The sequence below is a fragment of the Anolis sagrei genome, chromosome 4 (genome assembly GCF_037176765.1).
Source record: "Anolis sagrei isolate rAnoSag1 chromosome 4, rAnoSag1.mat, whole genome shotgun sequence".
Lineage (NCBI taxonomy): Eukaryota > Metazoa > Chordata > Lepidosauria > Squamata > Dactyloidae > Anolis > Anolis sagrei.
In genome coordinates, this window is record NC_090024.1 from 65,977,786 (window position 1) to 65,991,593 (window position 13,808).

Below are 13,808 nucleotides of genomic sequence, written 5' to 3' on the forward strand. Positions count from 1 at the left end.
GCAGACGTCATAGAATTATTGCCTGCCACAGACATTCACAACAACATTGATCAGATGTATTTAACAGTCAAGCTGTACATAATGTCCCATAAACAGCAGACATGGGCAAACTTGGGCCCTCCACGTGTTTTGGACAGTAGGCTGCTAGAAATTGTGGGAGTTGAAGTCCAAAACATCTGGACAGCCCAAATTTGCCCATGCCTGATATACAGCATACTGCCGAAGTTCATTCTTTTAAATTCTGCATTAAACTGTTTTCATTTCAAATTCAAATGAAGATCAGCACACTGACTCATTTAATGCTAAACCGCAGCATTACATTTCAACCAGCACCCAATGTGTTAAAGGTATACAGCAAAATAATTAAATTGTACACATCATGCAAGGACTAAAAACTACTCCCAAGTCATGATTTTATTTAAAAACACTTCTTCATATACAGTAGTTAATTTTACAGAATACACTCAGTTTATTCAGAATCTTGGTTGAAATCTTCACTTCTACAAACCTATACGATGATTTCCAGCTACTAAAGCTGAGGTAAGACTAATTCCATAGGTTGAACTTACTTGTTTCAAACATCTTTCATACTGAGTATTCAGCTTTATGGCTTCTTGAAGAGCATATTTTAAGTCCTCGACTTCATCAAAAAAATCCTGAAAGGTAATTTTGCACAGTCTTATTGAAACTGCACTTCTGAATTATATGAGATATCGTAGTTTGTCCTGTCTTGCATTTCATGACTGAAGAATTTACAATGATCAACAAATATTTTCAAATGCAAGAAGGAAATTTAATTTACATAGGTCAAATATCATTCTCTTTAGTGACTAAGAAATCAAGAATGTTCACATTTTGATCTCTGGAAGCTTTAATTAACTCCAGTGCATAGTAGCTTTGTTTTGAATTTTTGTGTTGTCGAAGGCTTTCCGGGCCGGAACCACGGGGTTGCTGTGAGTTTTCCGAGCTACATGGCCATGTTCCAGAAGCATTTTCTCCTGACGTTTCGTCCACATCTATGCAGGCATCCTCAGAGTTTGTAAGGTTTGTTGGAAACAAGGCAAGTGGGGTTTATTAAACAATCAGTGCCAACTAATCACCTCAAAGGATTTCCCCAGGCAGAAAGCTGCAAAGCTATTCAATCCTAACCAAGGTGATCAATTGCAGCATTCACACTTGCCTCAAGCAGACAAGAGTTCTTTCTCCCACCCTGGACATTCCACAGAGATATAAACCCCACTTGTCATGTTTCCAACAAACCTCACAACCTCTGAGGATGCCTGCCATAGATGTGGGCAAAATGTCAGGAGAGAATGCTTCAGGAACATGGCCATACAGCCCGGAAAACTCACCGTAATCCTTTTGTATTTTTGCTTTTTATTTTGAGGGAAGCAGAAAACATTCTGCTGAATTTATTGAAAAGACTTCATTCTGGCCAAATTAGCAGTGTAGCGTTTTACTTCAATTATGGAAAAAGCCTTCTATAAGATAACCAAATTAAGAAGAGAGAAAAAAACACAAATTGGCCAGACTAAGCAGTTTGAGAAAATATTTTAACTAACATGTATATAGAGGGTCCATAAGTACCAAGCTATATTTTGGACTTCTGATGAGCCACAAACAGCACTTTCTGATGTGCAATCTACCTTTTATCTATTATTACACACTAGACTCAGGTCTGCTGATTTCAAGCAATGAATGTAATAGAAAGCTGCATGCCCACTGTTAAATATACAAACTGTTCTCCCACCAAACCAACAGTATCCATTCTGAATCTGCTTGGAAGGAAGAGTATAACTGAAGCCCTCATCTCCCAGTATTTATTTACCTATATACTTGAGAATAAACCGACCTGAATATAAGCCAAGACATCTAATTTTACCACAAAAACTGGGAAAATGTATTGACTCAAGTATAAGCCGAGGGTGGGAAATGCAGCAGCTACTGCTAAATTTCAAAATAAAAATAGAGACCAATAAAATTACATTAATTGAGGCATTAGTAGGTTAAATGTTTTTGAATATTTACATAAAACTGTAATGTAAGATAAGACATTCCAGTTCTGATTAAACCATTATTCTAACCTTCAGTGTAAATGTGTTTAAGTATCCTTCCAATAATAATAGAGTAAAATAATACATGTAATAATAATAATCATAATAATCATAATAATGGAAATAATGGAAATGTAATAACAGTAATAGAGTAAAACAATAAATGCAATAATAATAATAATAATAATAATAATAATGAAAAAGCAAAATAATAAATAACTTTGACTCAAGTATAAGCCGAGGGCTGAAAAACTCGGCTTATACACAAGTATATACAGTACACTATGTAACAAAATCTGAAAAAAAAAATCTGCTCCTGGTTTGAAAATGCTATTTCTGTTTAATTATGCAGTACTTACTTTAAAAGTTGTTATTATTATTATTATTATTCTGAAAGTAGTTGTTATACTCCAGAAACTTTGCCTTTGTGGCTGCCGCAAACTACGTTAAATTGGTTGAAACTCAATGAGATATTTATTAAAATACTATAGCAAAATGGGCTGCAGGATGTCCCGCAAAACCTTTTTCCATGTTTTAATCATAGAACCAACTAGGAAATGATATTTATAACCCAGGAATAAAAATCGTGTTACAAAGTGTTATTTAAAACAGTGCAAATGCTGTAAGTTACCTTATCTAAAGCTGCAAGCTCATTTCTCAACATTCTTCTTTCTTTAGATATTGTTTCATTTTCCATCTTCAGACGCTGAATCTCAAAAAGTAATTGATCTAATTAAGGAAACAATTCTCTTTAAAGTCAAGAACTCAATATGTACTTCAATAATAAAACTTTACATAGTCATGCTTTTAGCATGTCATGCTTTTAGCATGTGAGCCTATCTGTCAACAAAATAATACTGTTCTCAGGCCCCTTCCACACATCTGAATAAAATCCCACATTTTCTGCTTTGGCAGTTCCCCCTCGATGGACTGTCACCTTGTCATGGTGAGGGGGCTTCTGTGTTCCAATGAACCTGTGGGCACAACAACTGGAGTCGTGCACTCCCAGGAGTGGCCGCGGAGGAGGTTACAGACCAAGCACAGTCCGAAGACCCAAAGACCTCAACCGCGGAGCAGGCGGAGGATAACATGGTATATGTTACAATGGCTGTGAAGGCGGAAGAAGATTGCAACAGATTGAGAAGCCACAGTCATTGTGTTAAACTACACCACCAGTGGAACCTCACTCTGTGAAGACTGTGTGTTGATCAGTTGTGCACTGACCTCCACACACTAAAAAAATTCATGCACAGGCGTCTTCCAAAGAAAATAAAAACAAGCCAACCAAAGTCCCATGGCGATCAGCGAGTGGCGACGGGGGCAGGACTGTGAAATCTGGAAGCCCTAGTCGCAGACTGGCACATGGGCAGTGGATACGGACTCAGTCGTTCTACCTCAAGGTCCAAGGCAGTTGAGTAGTTTGGCAGCTGTATCCATGACTGACCAGCCCTTTTGAGGATCCACTCTGCTCACCCCACACAGAGAAGGGGCTAGAAAAGGTGCCCTAAACATAGTCTGCCTCTCTTATCCCTGACTGGACTGCCGCATCCAATGGGGTCACTACCCTGAGGCCAAAAAAGAAAAATGAACTTCAGAACATGGAACGTATGGACACTGATGGACAACAGTGACAGTGAATGCCCCGAACGCAGCACTGCTATCATTGCAAGGGGGCTGGGATGTTTTAACATCAACATAGCAGCCCTTCAGGAGACCCGGAGAGCAGGAGAGGGACAGCTGAAGGAAGACAAAAGAGGCTACACCTTCTTCTGGAAGGGACTGCCTGAAGAAGACCAATGAATGCATGGAGTTGGCTTTGCTATCAGAAATGATCTGGTGAAACATCTGACCGAAGCACCCACTGGCATCAACTAACGACTCTCTACCCTCCGAATTGAACTTGCCAAAAACCAACAGGCAACCATCATAAGTGCCTATGCACCAACACTAGATGCTGATGAAGGCATCAAGGAAAACTTTACTGTCAGCTGGACACCATCCTATCGGAGATTCCTAAGGAGGACAAAATCATCCTCCTGAGGGACTTTAATGCAAGAATCGGTCAAGACTTCGACCTGTGGCCAGGGACCATAGGAAAAGACGGGGTTGGAAACAGCAACTCAAATGTCCTCCTGCTTCTCATCAAATGTGCGGAACACAACCTTGTCATCACCAACATGCTCTTCCGCCATAAAAACAAATTCAAGACATCATGGAAACACCCCCAGTCAAAGCATTGGCACCTCTTAGACTACGTAATCACACGTGCCAGAGACCGCCGTGACATGCTTCTCACAAGAACCATGACAGGTGCTGACGACTGCTGGACAGACCACAGGCTAATCCGATCCACAATGGCTATCAAGATCGCCCCCAAGCGCAGACTCCAAGGAAGAAAGACAAGGTGAAAAATGAACACCCAAGCCCTTGCAGCGATGGTCCTCCGCCATCAACTCTGCTGGACTGGCCATGTTGTCCGGATGCCCGACCACCATCTCCCAATGCAGTTGCTCTATTCCGAATTCAAGAATGGAAAACAGAATGTTGGTGGGCAGGAAAAGAGATCTAAAGATGGGCTCAAAGCCAATCTTAAAAACTCTGGCATAGACACTGATAACTGGGAAGCCCTGCCCCTTGAGCGCTCCAGTTGGAAGTCAGCTGTGACCAGCAGTGCTGTAGAATTTGAAGAGGCATGAATGGAGGGCGAAAGTAAGAAATGTGCTGACGACTGCTCAAGCCAACCCTGACAAGGACAGCCTTCCACCTGGAAAATGATGCCCTCACTGTGGGAGAAGATGCAGATTAAGAATAGGGCTCCACAGTCACCTACGGACCCACCACCAGAACATCGACCTTGAAGGACCATTATCCTCCGACTACGAGGGATTGCCTAAGTAAAGTAAGTAAGTATATGGCAGTTGGACTCAGATAAGCCTGTTCAAAGGAGATATTGTGGGATTTTCTACCTTGATATTCTGGGTTATATGGTGTGTGGAAGGGCCCCCAGCTCCACTGTATCCTCGTTTCAACCCTGCCAGTTAGGTTAGGATGAAGTACTGCAACAGATCTAAAGTCACCCAATGAGAATTGCAATTAAGACAGAAGGATCAGAAACCATATGAAATGATCAACCATAGTATGATCCTATTTAAATCGCATCAATGGTCAGGGTTTCTCAAATGTAGATTAAAAACTGTTCTGCACATTATGGAAGGTTCCAATCTCTTCTCCTTGAGCAGGGCTGGAGGTATAATGAATGGGAATTGCCAAGGGCCAATGCATTAAGAAGAGAGAGTATGTAAACACAGGATTACCTAAATATTTACAGGAACAGGTCCCCTTCCTTTTGCACATACATTTGTGAGATGATATTTTCTTCAGCAGAACAGTTTTCTCCTTTTTTAACTTTTTATTTTCCAACTCCTTTACTTTTTGGTTTGCTAAACTTAGTTGGTGTTCCAGATCATCAATTTTAACCTGTGATATAATAATACAAGTTAACCATGACAAATAAAACGAATACGACCCCAAGCACCCTTGGACTGATTCAAAGCTACAAATGTTTACTTGCATCAGAATTTAGCAAAATAAAAGTGACAGAAAAAATACAAGATGAAAGGTGAAATGGAAATGTGAAGTCGCATTCTAATCAATTTTTATGTATCTTAAGAGTAGACACCTTGAAAACACAAGACTTGAGTTAGTAGCGGTGGCTTAAACTGCATTTATTTTGAGTAAGGATTCATTTACACTAGCTTTAAACTGCAGCGACTAAACAACAAAGTCCCATAAAAGCAATGCTTCCCAACCTGTGGTCCAGTGGCTTTCAAGAATTAACATATGGTCCACGGCCTCACCGTTACTACACTGTTGCAGCTTGAGCAACTGGACTCTGCTACTGATATTTTATTTGTATTCTGTATTTGTATTCTATAACAACAAGACACGTGTACTAAAAATACAACAAGACACGTGTACTAAAAATCAGTTGCATTGAGGTTAGATTACTCAGGGATGCTCATCATCAAGAGTGAGGAAAACTTTAATATTCTTCTAAAATGTATATAGTTTCAGATTTATGATTGTCTAGGACAGTGTTTCTTAAACAGTGCTCCTCCATTGTTTTGAACTTCAGCTCCCACAATTCCTAACAGCTGATAACCTGTCTGGGATTTCTGGGAGCTGAAGTCCAAAACACCTGAAGGAACAGAGTTTGAGTAACATTCGTCTAGGGCTAGACAGTGCCATAGGTAGCCACAGAAAAGACCAACCAAACTTCCTTAAAGAGGTGTTCCACTTTTTAGTTGGCAGAGGCATTGTACTTTTATGTTTGAAATGTTTTAAACTATTTAAAATTAATACTGTTTCTTTTAAATACAGTATTGCAATGATTTTTAACTGCATTTTGCTTTAATCTACATAACGAGTTGCACCGTCTCTCTCACTGGAAAAAAGGCAGGACATCAGTTAAACAAATACATATATAAATAACATAATTTGATCAAAACTTACAGAAAGTATTGCAATGTTTTCATTTTGTCGTTGGTTTGTTTTGATTTCCTTATTATACCTTTTCCTTAAATTATTATACATCTGGACTACTCTGGAAAAAAAGATGTGCAACCATGAGAAAGAATAAATTGTTTTCAAGATACAGATAAGCAAATGTTTGTTAACACTCATGAATGGAAGGCATCTAGCAGCAGCCTTGCTGGATTCCAGTTACTCAATGTAAAGGTTTTCCTTGTTTCCATTTTAGGTTATGAATTCATATATGGCATAAATGAAGACGCTTAGGACATTGAGGTAGTGAGGATGGCAAAGGATTAAGCTATAGAGAGATCCAAAGAGGCTTTCAATAATATCCACAAAATAATTAGCTACCCTGATAATTGTTCTCAGCATGTCACAGCAAGATTATTTAGTAAGGGTCCTTTAAAAGAAAATGCTGTAATTCACAGCATCATAAATAATAATAATAACAATAATAGACAAATCAACTGCCTAAAACATCAGGTTACAAAAGCTACATTCATATTTCAGAAATCAAAGAGCAATGCTTCTGATATCTTTAGGCTGCAGTCCTATGCATTTTTTGTTGAGAATACATCCCATGGAATGCAATTACGGCACCTTCCACAATGCTGAATAAAATTCCACATCTGCTGTGAACCGGATCATATGGCAGTGTGGACTCAGGTAACCCAGTTCAAAGCAGATATTGTGGGGTTTTCTGCCTTGATATTCTGGGGACATTTCCATACAGCCATATAACACAGAATATCAAGGCAGAAAATCCCTCAATATCTGCTTTGAACTGCGTCATCTAAGTCTATACTGCATATATTCCAGTTCAAAGTAGAAAATGTGGGGTTTTATTCAGCTGTGTGGAAGGGCCCTGCATTCTCTGAAGAAACATACATTTAATGAGAAATACATTACAACCTTCAAGGTAAAGCTTACCTTGCGTTTTCCTTTATTAGTTCACGTTCCTTGTGGTGAATCCCATCACCTTTATGGTATAAGTGAACATCTGTTTGAACTGATGCACTAAATTAAACAAGGACAATGACTTTAAAATTGGTAATTTGAGTTATATTTTGCGAAAACAATGGCACATTTTATGTAAACAGATTCACCTATCATTATTAAGGGTTTTCTTCTTTTAAAGGATAAATCCATCCATATAGAAATGCTTTTGAAAGGTTAATCACAGAAAAGTGACAAGGGAATTCATCAACTCATAACTGATTACAGCGAGATAAACCACTCCTTCATAACTGCTCTCGGTCCTACTGCCACTGCTCTCGGTCCCATCGCTGTCGCGTTTTGTGGGAACGAGAGACAGGGCCTTCTTGGTGGTAGCCCGTCGGCTGTGGAACTACCTCCCTAATGAGATCAGACCTGCCCCCTCCGTCATGATCTTCCAGAAGCTCAAATCCTGGTTATAGGATGAAGCTTTCACAGAATAGACTGATTTAATGGACTGTTTTTAGCTGATGGCAAAGGATGGATTTGGAAGACGATGTGAAACGGCTGTTTTAATGTATTGATAATTATTTTAATGTATGCTAAATGTATATTATGCTTTGTTTTTATGGTACGGGACCGAATGGTGCCTGTTGGTAGACATCCCGAGTCCCTCTTCAGAGGTGAGAAGGACGGGATAGAAATGCTCCTAATAAATAAATGCTGGTATGTCCTGAATACATCTCATGGTATGTTCTGGTCCTATATACATATTACTACTGTTGTTGTTGTTCATTCATTCAGTTGTTTTTTACTCTTCGTGACTTCATGGACCAGCCCATGCAAGAGCTCCCTGTCAGTCGTACCCTGTCGGTAGTAATACTACTACTACTAATAATAATAATAATAATATGTATATTACATGTAATATTACTAATAATATTACACTATAATAGTATAGTACAATATAGTAATATATATTACTAATATTGTGCTATGGTAATAATATATTGTATTTACATATTACTTGTAAGCCGCTCTGAGTCCCCTTCGGGGTGAGAAGGACAACATATAAATGTCATAAATAAATAATATTTTTAATTAACACCCTTGGGGCTGTAAGTGCTAATTGTTGACAGGACTAGTTTAATGTTCCAAAATTGACAAGTCTGTTAATCATATAACTTCCACCAAATGTGGCTAACAGAGTCTACTGCAGTTCTGCTCATAACGCAGCCTCCTAGTCTGACTTTTGTACACTTAACATGCTTTGCTTACTTTTTCTGTGTAACACAGGCAGGCAGTAACCTTTTTTGCTCACAAAGTTCTTCTTCTAACTTCATCAAGTTACCCTCCAGTTGCTTGTTCTTTAAGCGAGCGTGCCGCAGTTTTTTAAGCAGCAGTTCATTTTCTTGATAGAGCTGGAAAAGTAAAGTATTTTACTAAGCACAAAATAGGTGATTACCAAGCACAAGAAAATAACAATCACTGTGTTAGACCAGACCAAAGCCCTATCTAGTCCAGCATTGTGTTCTCGCCATGGCCAACTGTATACCGGTTCTGATTGAAGAGCACATAAATGCGCCTGAAGAACACATAAAACCCGGCCCATAGTTTTTAAATGTGTCATGATGTTATTGTCATAATGTTTTACTGTTTTTGCTTTAATGCTTATTGGTTTGCTTTATGAGTTTTATTGTTGTATTTGTTATGCTGTTGTTTTATTGAGGGCCTTGGCCATTGTATTCCGCACAGAGTCCTTTGGGAGATGTTAGCGGGCTACAAATAGTTCATAATAATAATAAATGCCACTTTCTGGGGCTGCAAAGTTATTTTAATACTTTAAGGATGCCCTTTGTTTAATCCTTTCCACAAAACATACCATACACATATCATTCCCTATAGGGCAAGCATGGGAAAACTTGGGCCCTCAGGTGTTTTGGACTTCAACTCCCACCATTCCAACAGCCTCAGGTCTTCCTTTCCCTGGTGGGAGTTGAAGTCCAAAACACCTGGAAGGCCCAAGTTTGCCTATGCCTGTATATGCTGCTGTTTGTGTTGTTTCATAGCCCTATTTCCTGGTATTTTAACTGTATTGTGGAGTTCTCTCTCAGTCAAAAAGGCCTGCAAGGCCCACAACCAGAGCTCTGTGGCTTGGCCACTCACTTGGCGGCTCCTCTGGATGGAGGGCACAGCCATCCGCCTGCCCTCAACCGCCTCCCAAACCGAATAGAGGCCAAACATCCGGTTTGGAGCAAGGCTTTCCCTTCTCCACGCCCCGAAAGAGCGGCGCAGCCAATCAGGTGGAAGGGGCGGGGCTTGGCAGTTGGCCCTCGCGCTCGGCTTTCCGAGCAAGCCTTCGCGTTCAGAACCCAAGAAGAAAGCCCCCTACGCCCGGGCTGTCTAACGCAGTGCCTGCTACGTTCTAGTTCGCCTAATGAACGCAACACGAATTGAGAGGATCTTTTCTGCTGCTTAGGAAATATTTTTAAGCGCAGCCTCCTCAAGTTGGGATTTTCAAACCGTTTATAACCGGATAGTTTGTGATGATAATATTTTGACGTCATCAGTAAGCGACTCACTCACTCAAGAGAGGCTGCTTCAAAGTTACCATGGTTACGGGCCACTGATTTGCTTCTCAGCGATTGATTGCAGAGCTCTTCGCTTTCTCCTGAAGCAGGGAAGACGTAACAAAGGCTTACGTAGAGATTTTGGAGCCCATGCAGAGAATTTACACGCACACAATTGACGAGATTTGAACATAATTCTACACCATCTCTGGGCCCTTCCACACAGCCCTGTAACCCAGAATATCAAGGCAGAAAATCCCACATAATCTGCTTTGAACTGGAATATAAAGCAGTGTGGATTCAGATAACCCAGGTCAAAGCAGATATTGTGGGATTTTCTGCCTTAATAGAAATAAAGCCCGACTGCTCATTGGAGGGAAGAACAGTAGAGGCCAAGATGAAGTACTTTGGCCACATCATGAGAAGAAAGGAAAGCTTAGAGAAGACAATGATGCTGGGGAAAATGGAAGGAAAAAGGAAGAGGGACCGACCAAGGGCAAGATGGATGGATGCTATCCTTGAAGTGACTGGATTGACCTTGAAGGAGCTGGGGGTGGTGACAACCAACAGAGAGCTCTGGCGTGGACTGGTCCATGAAGTCACGAAGAGTCGGAAACAACTGAATGAATGAACAACAAAAGGGCTGTGTGGAAGGGCCCCCAATTAGCTGCTTTGAGTTGGATTATCCTAGGGGCCTTCCACAGAGCCCTATATCCCAGAATATCAAGGCAGAAAATCCCACAATATCTGCTTTGAACTGGGTTATCTGAGTCTACACTCAGATAATGTGGGATTTTCTGCCTTGGTATTCTGGAATATAAGGCTGTGGTGAAAGGGCCCTGAGTCCACATTGCTATATATTCCAGTTCAAAACGGATATTGTGGGGTTTTATTCAGCTGCGTGGAAGGGGTCTCTGAAATGGAATGCTAGAAATAGGCAACCATCTCAAGCGTCCTCTGATGATTTGTCTATATATAATGTGCTGTTTCAGTGCTGAAGTGTATGTGTGTTCTTTAGTATGCAATTTTTCCTAACTCTATGTTCTTGAGGTTGTGGGAGGGGCTGAAGACCATGCAACCAGATCAGGGACTGTTTAGAACAGGGGTCCTCAAACTAAGGACCGAGGGCCAGATATAGCCCTCCAAGGTAATTTACCGGGCCCTCGCTCAGGGTCAAACTAAGTCTGATATGACTTGAAAGTGCACACAAAACAACAACAACAATCCTATCTCATCAGCCAAAAGCAGGCCCACACTTCCCATTTAAATACAAATAAGTTTATATTTGTTAAAATTGTTCTTCATTTTAATTATTGTTTCAAAGGGGTTTTTTTTTGTTTGCACTATAAATGAAATATGTGCAGTATGAATAGGAATTAATGTTTTTTTCAAATTATAATCCAGCCCTCCAACAGTTTGAAGGACTGTGACTTGGCCCTCTGTTTAAAAAGTTTGAGGACCCCTGGTTTAGAACACAGTTAAAGGATGACAGTCGGAAGTAGAGTTATAAAGGAAAGTTGCACAGAGCTGTATAGTGTTGAAGGGACTGATAAATATTTAAAGTTAAAGACGCAAACTGAAACATTTTAAAGTTTAAACTAATAAGAAATGTACCTGTGTATTTAAATACACGAAGTTGTGAGTAAAACAAGCATGTTATTTTAAAGAACTCTACTTGAATGTTTGTTTCCTGAGAGCATGAAATAGAAACAAGATATTTATGGGATTATGGGACAGTAGATTTTTCTAACACTAAACAACATTTCTGAAGATCTATCTATCTATATGCGCATAGGCATATTCTCTGTTCCTAGAGTAATAGTTCAGAGTCACTTGGAAATCAGTCTAGCTGCTGAAAACCAATTGCCAAGCACAAATACACATTGTAGGGAACTATTTCAATCAGCAATAGCTGGTGATAAAGAAAAGCAAACAGTCTCTGTGAGGTAAAGAAAAAAATCACTTTATTTTCAAGTGTGGCCACACCAGACAGATCAGCCCAGACAATCTAGTGTCTTCAAAAAGCTGTCTGTGTCATTTAGATTTCTCAGTCCCTTCTTATACATTTTTCCTGCTGTGACATTAAACAAATCCATCCCATTCCGGAACAGTCTTTCAAAAACATGTTTTTTCACCTTCTTGTTACTTCAGCACCTCTAAAACTGATAACCACCTACACACTTAGAGCAAACATACATGTTATGACTTCAGTTGTTCATTGGTTGTTTATGATTTTGATTGACATTATAGCACACGTAAGATCCTAACAATGGCACAACTATAGTACAACTATAGTCTATTGTTCTCTGACCATGACTGTATCTTATTTGTTAGTCTGTTGCAAATATGGCTCCAGAGCAACTGGGAAACTTGGGGTTCTAACTAGCCACCCACTAGCTGGTTTTGTCCGGATTTACTGTTATCCTTGAATAGTAACTTCTTCTCTCGAGCATTGATTTCTCAAACAATCAGCATTTTCTGTAAACATAGGCCTACTGCAGAAATAGGCCAATATGTCAGTAAATCATGATATATAGGCATTGGAAACATCTATGAAAATTCCATTTTTAAAACCATGTCCCCTCTAGGAGAAGCCCAACTGAACATTCTATGGCAGTTAGTGAATCAGCTGGAGGCAGTCTATGAGAGTTCGTCAGTGAGTTAGGGTCTGGAAGGAAGTAGCCGAAAAGCATCTGGAAGATTGATCAAGGGAATAGGATAAAGATAGTGTCAAGTTTGTTTTATCTATATATATAAAAATGCTCTGTGCGTCATGAGTACCTTAAAAACAAAAGAACCAATGAACAAAATCACACCAAATTTGGCCACAAAACATCTCACAACACAAGGAGTGACCATCACTCAAAAATATGCTTTTGTCATTTGGGAGTTGTAGTTGCTGGGATTGTTCACCTACAATCAAAGAGTATTCTGAACCCCACCAATGATGGAATTGAACCAAACTTGGCACACAGTTCTCCCATGACCAACAGAAAATATTGGAAGGGTTTGGTGGGCAGTGTCCTTTGGTTTTGGAGTTGTAGTTCGCCTACATCCAGAGAGCACTGTGGACTCAAACAATGATGGATCTGGACCAAACTCTACACGAATACTCAATCTGCCCAAATGTGAACACTGGTGAAGTTTGCGGAAAATAGAATCTTGACATTTGGGAGTTGTAGTTGCTGGGATTTATAGTTCACCTACAATTACAGAGCATTCTGAATCCCACCAATGATAGAACTGGGCCAAACCTCCCACACAGAACCCCCATGTGGGCCACAGCAATGCGTGGCAGGGGACAGCTAGTGTATTAATAGAAAAGTACTTTTGGGGAAAAAGGAATAGATTGAGGGAAACTCATGTTGAAACATTGTTCTGTAAGCAGCAACCATTTGATCCTATGTAACCACTAAACTTATACCACAAGAATGCAACAAATAAACTGAGTTACTGTTTCATCATAAACAAAGCCTCTCTCTCAATCTCGCGGTTAGAGATCTCTCTGTGCTTTCATTTCAAATGGTGGCAAGCGGTAGGATGATAAAATAAAAGGCTCCCCTGCCTGAAGATTTGGGTTTGTTAGTTTGTTTGTTTTTTATATATATTTCATTTCATATGGCAGTGCAGATTCATATAAATTCAAAGGAGATAATGTGGATGATCTGATTTGATAATTTGGATTATATGACAGTGTCGAAGGAGCTTGAGAAAA

At 39.9% G+C, this 13,808-nt stretch overlaps 1 protein-coding gene across 1 annotated transcript; it reads right to left on the bottom strand.

Moving 5' to 3' along the window:
• Nucleotides 1–396: 396 nt before the first annotated feature.
• On the bottom strand, nucleotides 397–9,752 carry LOC132772810 (centrosomal protein of 290 kDa-like). The gene is made up of 7 exons (XM_060771670.2): nucleotides 9,690–9,752; nucleotides 8,802–8,944; nucleotides 7,518–7,604; nucleotides 6,567–6,657; nucleotides 5,369–5,531; nucleotides 2,686–2,783; nucleotides 397–656 (listed from the first exon to the last, which is right to left on the bottom strand). Exons 1-7 carry the CDS (start codon nucleotides 9,720–9,722, stop codon nucleotides 501–503), a joined length of 771 nt encoding a protein of 256 aa, XP_060627653.2. The 5' UTR covers nucleotides 9,723–9,752; the 3' UTR covers nucleotides 397–500.
• Between the last annotated feature and the right edge of the window lie 4,056 nt (nucleotides 9,753–13,808).